General features: G+C 35.0%; 1 protein-coding gene across 3 annotated transcripts in view; it reads right to left on the minus strand.

Annotated features, from left to right (window-relative positions):
* The window catches only part of Syn1 (Syntrophin-like 1), a 220,789-nt gene extending 213,523 nt beyond the window's left edge, over positions 1–7,266 (minus strand). The window contains exons 1-2 of one of the 3 annotated variants that reach the window (XM_071709548.1): positions 6,399–7,266; positions 5,142–6,286 (exon numbers count right to left, since the gene is read on the minus strand). In XM_071709548.1, the coding sequence (XP_071565649.1) occupies positions 5,142–5,165 (24 nt within the window). In that variant the 5' untranslated portion in view covers positions 5,166–6,286; positions 6,399–7,266. Of the gene's footprint in view, positions 1–5,141 lie in introns of all 3 variants that reach the window. The other 2 variants (XM_071709547.1, XM_071709550.1) reach the window with 2 other exon arrangements.
* Between the last annotated feature and the right edge of the window lie 1,450 nt (positions 7,267–8,716).

Raw genomic sequence — 8,716 nt, forward strand, 5'->3', positions numbered from 1 at the left:
GTTGCCATTGACCCAAACTTTGAGAGGCATCGCGTATCACTACACGGCTTCAGTATTATGAAAATAAAGATATTTTATAAACTACTACAAGAGAAAGACTTAATACTCCCGTATATTTTAAAGCTAAATTGAAATAACGTAATATGATTATAATATGTAAATGAATTTATAACATGTAAACAAGCAATGATATTTCATAATTTCAATATCTAAATACGGATGTGTGTTACATAAATTACCTAAGATCGAATATTAATATCGGCATATTAAAAATGATTATGGATAATATGGATACGTCAATACTAATTATTATAATCGTATAAAAGTGACCAAAAATAAGAAATTAACGATATTGATATCAAACTGTCCCCTGAATTAAATATTTCCGAAATATCGTAATTCCAAGTTGAATTTACTCTCGCAAAATAAATTTAAAAAACAGTCAAACAACTTCCTACACACACACAGCTACAAGAGCAAATTATATATTAAACAAATTAGTTACTCCGTCGACTTTGGTATTAAAATATTTCTTCAATTTATTGCTTTCAAAATGTATTACTCTCGAATTTATTACTTAATGTTATTTAAAATAATAATGGTCAAAAATAGTGTGTACCATGAACATAAAATGCCAACACTTACTAATTACTAAGAATTTTAGCTACTCTTTCAAATTTTTCTAGGTAGTAAATATCATAATAATAATTAGCAAAATTGAAATATCTTATATTCTTTTGAAAAATAAAATAAATAACGATGTAAACAAATATAAACAAGCTCTATTATAAATTTCTCTTTTTTATATATAAAGTATGCTACATTCATATTAGTTTGATATCATAATAAAATCAACAATCACAATTATTTTTTATTAATAGTATATAAATATATATACCTTTTAAGATATTTAATTATATTTATATATATTGACAGACAGACTGTCTTGAGTTATAATTTAAATCATTTAATAGCAATTATGTTTTTAAGTGTCAAGTACAAATCTGTGTGTAAACATGAGTTTTAAAAATCAATGTAAAGGCCTTCAAGCCTAACACTTTACGATCTTAAATATCCAAGGATTTTAATTTTACTTTGAAAGAATCTAAAAATTTTAAAATTTTATCATGTAGAATTATGAACGTCCAATAAATTCTCGACATATTTTACAAAATAATTAGGTTGCACTAACGTAATCTATCCTAAAAGCCGTTGACAAAATATTTGGCAATATAACATGTAAATAGGCTTTTAACAGTATAACGAATAAAAATGTAAAAAGCGTTGCGCAGCGAGCAGACGAGCGACGGGCACCATTTTAACCAAATTGATCCGCGTGAAGTATTAAAATGCGGAAACAGACGTCGCACGGTCGTTTCAGTCGATATATGTGCACGTACGAATGCGGCCAACTGCATCCCCATGCGTGTGGAAAGAGCGTGACGGTCGAGAGAAAAGGGAGTAGGATAGAAGATTCGGAAAATTTCGATTCGATACTGAATAATCGGGAAATGCATTACGCGCTTGTATTATACCGTGAAAATAAACAACAACGCGGAAATGAGGTGTCGAAATGTAGGTCTTTCAGCTCTTCTCAAATTACTCGATTCTTAAATTAAAGCAGAAAACTCTCGAGATTATGTTAAAAAAGATTTCATTATTCATTTATTTATTCACTCTTTAATCCTTTCTCGCATAGAAACTTCCATTTTTCAATATTGAGTAACAATCTAGTTCAATTGGATGTCTAATAGAACTCTGAAATTTGTTTAATTTTTATATTGCAAATTAAATTGTCTGATGGCAAAGTCCGTTTGCATAAGAAAATTCTAGTGATGTTTTAATTTAAAAATTACTATTAACTAAATATTTAAAACACGTGTAATGTTAATTTCTTTTACACGTGCAGAATTAATTTGTGAAAGTTGTTTATAATCTTACAAGTTATTTTTACAATTATTATTGTGTAATTAAATAAGAGATGCTAAGCTTATTCAATTTTTTTAAATTTTTATATTGCAAATTAATCTGTCCTTACTAAGTCTATTTGCATAAGAGAATTTTAATGATTTTTTAATTTGAAACTGGCTATTAGCTTAATACTTAAAACACGTGCAACGTAATTTTTTCTTGCGTGCAGAATTAATTTGTGAAAGTTGTTTGTAATATTACAACTTATTATTAAAATTATTATTGTGTAATTAAATAAGATGTACTAAGCTTATTATACATATAACAAAGATATTTCCAGGTTTCCCATTGTTCCCCTTTCTCTTCAAAAATAATTTATATAATAAAATCTATATCCTCCACAGACAATAAATAAAATTCGTCGAAACGTTAATTTTTGTCAATGAAGTAATCCTATACCTACATTCAACAAAATTAAAGCAAAACTCATTTTATTTATCTAAAGTTGTCAATCTATTCTACATAACATGATTTCGATCGTCTGGTAGTCGTTGCAATAGGTACATACACAAAAGTAAACACGAATGTTAAGCAATATTTCCATTCAAAACGGTGGCACATCTCTCTTTTTTCTGCCATCTCTTTCATTCGCATTTTCAGTTACATCCCCAATCCATCCCTCCTCCGTTCTTCTCTTTCTCTTGCACACGCGCACTTAGTGGCCATAAACTACTAGTATCCGACGCACGCTGAGGTTATTGGTTTTTCCAAAGGGCTTGACAGTGCCGTATACACGCTACTATATACGTGTACCTCTATCTTGCAAAGATTTTTATTCCTCAAAGAAAAATATATCTGATTTTTTCTTTTAATATTCGCGCAAATTTTCATTAACGCATCTTACATCACTAATATAATCAACGAAGCTTCAGGAAATAATGACAGAAAACGAAGAGGAAAATCTCGAAGGAGGTTGCCCTTTATTTATTCAAAACATGAAGATTTATTCCATAATATGAAAGTAACATCGACTGACACTCTCATCAGTGTCAATCCAATGTGAATCAACTTAAAGAATGTAAGAATTTCAAAATAGTCTGCTTGTATTTCATTCTATTCGTATATATATCACTTTTTATTTCACTTGCTTTTGCTCTCAAAGAATAAAAAACGTAAAATAATTCAAGAAGATGTTCAGCGTGCCTACGAGTATGAAATACTTCAACTGGAAAAAAAACACGTTTCCGAAATAGAATTTGCCTCTCTCTATAGGGTGCATGACCACATATCTACCTAAGCAACGTACATACAGAATAATACAGAGCACTTTAAACACAATTTAGGAGTAGAAAACATTTAGAACATCTACAGAAACATTTAAACAAGCATTTCTGTGTTATTATGCCATATTCGATTTTCATATGCAGTTAATGTAGTCTCAACAGTGTGCTACGACGCGGAAAGAAAGTATTTTCAGATTCCATGTTTATGTAAATTTCACTCTTTTATCATGTACCACTTTCAGCGCATATTTTAGCCACACAGGATTCAAAAATAATAATTTTAAAAATAATAACGAAAATAACGAACGTTTAAACATTTAAACGTTGGTTCACATTCTTTATATTTTCTATATATTTCTCTATATTTGAACTCCACAGGAATACAGTATAAATTCCAAGTAAACAGATCAATGCCAAAAACTTTATGTACAAATTAAAAAACAAATTAAGTTTACCGCAAAATAATATTCTACCGCAAAAATATTCATAGGAAACGTTCTAAGTTTTATTTTGTTATAAAATTGCAAATTATGTATATTTTTCGAAAGAGTTAATATAATTTTCGCGAAATTAAATGCTTTTCCGAAACCTGTGATTAAGTGATAAAACATATGACTTCGATAACGTAATTCATCCGTATTTTTTAGTGCGTGAATTCCTTCTGCAATTTTTGCAGCGTGTTTTTCACTGCACTCCGCGCATTGTTCCTCTTGGCGAGCGTTCGACATTGCCGTTGCTATCAACAGTGAATGAAGAGCCGCGAATAGCGACTGGTTTTACGTGCTCGTCTCCGCTCTAATTCAATTACACCATCCGGTACAATCTCTGTCTACCCAGTGGCGTATTTATAGCCACGCGGATAATCCCTATATACACTTTTCCGCCCTCGTGCGTGTCATTCGCACTCTTCGAAACCCCCTTATCTCGTCTTCGCGATACGTGTCACCCTATTACGCGTGACGCGTAGGACTCCGATCATGTTTCACGAATAATTCCGCCGAATCAATTCGTTTTTACTCAATTTCAGGCATCACCAAATTTCACTAGAGCTATTGCATGCCACTAAAGCTACTCTTTCCTATCAGGCAAACTGTTAACTAGACATTGCCATGCTTTTCCGGCGCATCAAAACTTTTATTTTGTACTTAATTTATTTTTCAATTGTTTGGACGATGTCAAACCGCACAAAATAGATAATCGATATTTTATGCAAGATGTTTCATGTAAAGCGATACTTTTCAATGTATAAGCTTATAAAACTATAAAAATGATATATAACTTATATATTTCTCAATATATTGGAAAATGTCTATTATATTCTATTATTTCCTTCTGAAATTTACATGCGAACTTCGAATATCTCAACTTAAAAATATAGGGCGAATTTTTTAATTGACGTATTTAGATTTCGCGCTAAAATTATAGATTGAAAAAGTTTCAAACAAAAATTGTATAAATAATATAATTCTTTATTTTACATAAATTGATTTACACAGCCACAGAACAGGTAGATTGAGGTAGGGTCATCAAAAGATTAGTAATTTACAAGATATTTATATCTTATTTTGACATACTTATCGTGATTTTCAAATACTCACTTTTCCATTAAAATGTTTGGCAAAGTTTTCACAAAATAATGATTAGAATCGATTAACGACTCTATTTTCATATAGCACAGGTGTAAAAATGTACTTGCAATGTACAACTATACTTTCCCTTAATGCTTTATAATATATTTTCTTTACCTCGATGGATTTGTTTCATTATTTCGTGCGTGCAAAGGTCTCAAGGCAAACGAGAAAAACATTACTTCAAATTAAAACACTCGTGTTTCAAAGTATTTACATTTAGAAACATTTAAAATCCATGCCACAGAGTTCTAGACGGTAGTGTGAGGCAAACAAGATACATATATGTCTACACTGCAGTGCATCTACAATTACTTACCGTTTTAAGCGCGTGTATAGGCATATGACTTCCGGTAGACAATAAGAGGCTCGTCGCCTGGCCCGTTTCTCTCTTTCTCTCTCTCTCTCTCTCTCTTCTCTCTCTCTCTCTTCTCTCTCTCTCTCTTCTCTCTCTCTCTCTTCTCTCTCTTCTCTCTCTCTCTCTTCTCTCTCGGAACAGTTCTATCGCAGCTATCTCCACCTCTATCCCTTTTTCTCTCTCTTTCCCTCGCTCTCACTCTCGCTCTCTCTTCGTGAATCCCGATCCTGCGTAACGTCCAGCGTGTCGGTACCTCCGTCGCTCTCGCACGTGGCTTACGACATGCGTCACTGCCAGTTGGGCTAATACGATCCTCGATCTGCGCACGAGCCAATCATACAACCGCCCGTCGGCTCTCCTTTCAGCAGCCTCGACATGTTTTATCGCTCCTTCTCAGCGATCAGTCCTATCCCGATCACCCTATCTGTCCTTCAGTGAGATCGACGTGTGATCCGCCCGATCTACGAACAGTTCGATCTACGCATCGGAGATTTAGATAATCGTGCCCGTCACCTGTCCGCCAATGTCAACGGGCAAGGAAAAAGTAGCCGTTCTCGTATAGGATGCTGTATATGGACCAGTCGGTTTCGTTGTCTCGTCCACAAATGGACACCTATACTCCCGCAGAAACGCGTTTCACTCTCGACCGCCCCGTAGTCGTCTCTCCATTCACTTTCGCTCGCGGGAGCGAACTTCTTCTACGAGACCATGTCGATGACGAATCATCAGAATGCTTGGCTTTTTGATTAAATGCTCCTCCGAACGAATAGATCTCTTTCGGCTCGCCGTAAACTCGAAGATGTTGCAACCTCGTTTTAATCCTTAAACATTAAAACCTCCGTACATCGAATTTTTTATCCTTGATTTCTGGAACGGCTTGCTGATTATCATTTCCCAACCTTGGAAATGCTCCAGATTCCAGAGATTCGGGATAATCAGACGATTATGGTCGACTGTGATTGAGTTCTAAGGTAAGATAGCTGCCGCCTCGAAATTTTTAATGTCCAAGTTGTCCTGCATTCTGGAGCATCGTCGAGTTTTTGACTTCTCAAAATTGCCGCCCCCTCTCTTCTCTTTCCCTTTATCCCTCTTTATACCGTCAGCAACTGGAATATTATATTAAATTAGAACTTAAATCCTAATATTAAACATTTAGAGTCGCTCGCTTATAGACAACTAAAACTCAAATCCATTCGTTCCTCAAAACTCCCGGATTACCGAATTTTCAATTATTTCGATGTCCCAGTTTTCAAATCCTTCGAACCTTTAAATTTTTAACACTTTCGAAGTTCCGCGAAATCTTTAGATATTCAAATCTTCACGTTGACACGTTGACTTGCGGTGTATACGCGCCCGAATTACACCTCACATGAATAACGTACGGATGAAACTTGGAATCTTTAATATAAGACGCCGGGACGCGTCTTTTAAACTCTCGGTTCAAAAATATTTTCAAGTTTTTACAAACTCCACTTGTTTCTTACGATAACGTACTCCGACGCACACGATTGGCACAATCAATTTCCCAAAATGACAGCCAACTCCTCGAGAATTATCATCAATTTCTTTTCTTTTTTTTTTTTTTTTTTTTTTTCTTTAGAAATCACGGGCAACTTCCTGAAAAGCCGAGCGATCCTTCGAAAGCACGATTCCTTCAAAAAGTGCGGATTGACTCGGACAAAGATGCACACATCGATCGTCGCGTATACTTGAACGTCTGTCTCTCCCTCTCTCTCTCTCTCTCTCTCTCTCTCTCTCTCTCTCTCTCTCTCTCTCTCGAGCCGGAGGAGCACGGCGAGCCGAATTTCAAAGAACCCACGCACCACGATCCACGATATATATGAAATTTCACGCCGCTCGATTTACGAAAATTCGCGTTTGAAATTCGAACGCCGTCCGAGATCCGTACAGTCGTTGCGATACGTGACGCGCGACGCTACGCGAAGAGCGACCATATCGGTAGCGCGAGTCGCACGGAAAATCGCGAATATCACCTAACCTCACTCCGCGAGAGCACCAAACCTACTGAAGGCGAAGGGAGATACAACGCAGTTCGTTCGCCGCCGCGGCCAATGAGCCAACCTGCCCGCCGCGCCGTAGGTGGCGATGGGGAACGGTGGGGAGAAGCGCGCCATACGATGACGTCATGTGATCGCGAGAGGAATGGCGAGGGTGGCTCGATAGCGGCGCGCCGCGCCGCGCCGCGCCGCGCCGAGCCGACGGCGCGCTCTACCTTGCCGACGCGCGCCGTTCGCGAAACGAATCGCGACGATGTTCAATTGTATATCGGAAGAGCTCTCGAATCTTTGCAGCGAAATTTATTTTTCAGACGCAAAGTAGAGCCCGCTTCAACCGGATGCGGATGACATCGGTTTCTTTTATATTTTTGTAATTGGTAATCAGGGTTGGGCGTTTGCGCGTAAAATATAGGCTGCATTCCGATATTCACTGCCAGTACTGGAAATCTATAGTTTACGTCGCATACACTATAGATTTTTAGTACTGGCAGTAAATATATCGGAACGCAGCTATAGTAATCTACATTGCATTTACATGTATATGCAATATAAATTGTGTTTAACGTGTCATGTAAACAATGAGTAATTAATGGATCATCGGACATTCATATCAATTCATTTTGTCAGAAATGTCGCAATGTTATATTTTGTTTACAAATTGATTTTTAATTAGTATTATCCAGTTTGGGCACAATTTTTAGCGTGTCACGAAAAATTGACAGATTAGATCAGCGCAAATAATAATATTTTTATATTAATATCATATATCTTTTATATCACTGTGTACAGTTAATGAATAAATAAATTATTATAATCGAGATGCATTTAATTTAACCCTAGTCTAAAGCTATAATTTTTTATTTTTTTAGGATTGTTTGTAAAAGTAGTTTAAAAAATCAATTAATTAATCAGTCAGTTAATTTATAATAATTTACAGCTTATATTATCTCGCGTAAACACAATGTAAACAATTCATGTAGATGTAATCTTGAAATTTACGACACAACTCTGAGTACACAACTACATACCGCATCATTGTCGATTATAAACCGGAGTTATGCTGTAAATTTCAAGATTACATCTACATGGATTATTTACATATTATGCTTACACATATGAACCTTTTTCATGTATACAATGTAACCAATGTATAAATTATTATAAATTGAATATATATTATATTTCAGCTGATGATTTATATACAAAAACCTTTCATAAACATCGCGTAAACGTTTCTATGTTACATTTTTTAGATGTACCAACCACATTTTAGTGTTATTTAGAAACTTTTTGGAAACTTTGAAATGTTTCTGAAACATTTCTATTGAGTTTTGTGCTATGTGGGATATTATTTCAGCTGATTTATATGTAAACGTTTCAAATGTTACGTTTCTATGTTATGTTTTTTAGATATACCGACGTTTTAGGTTTTAGTGTTATTTAGAACTTTTTGGAAACTTTGAAATGTTTCTGAAACATTTCTATTGAGTTTTGTGCTATGTGGGAAGATATAGAAAC

This window comes from Temnothorax nylanderi, unplaced genomic scaffold (assembly GCF_030848795.1).
Source record: "Temnothorax nylanderi isolate EJ_2023f unplaced genomic scaffold, tnyl_v1.0 TNYL_tig0079_pilon, whole genome shotgun sequence".
NCBI classification, from domain to species: domain Eukaryota; kingdom Metazoa; phylum Arthropoda; class Insecta; order Hymenoptera; family Formicidae; genus Temnothorax; species Temnothorax nylanderi.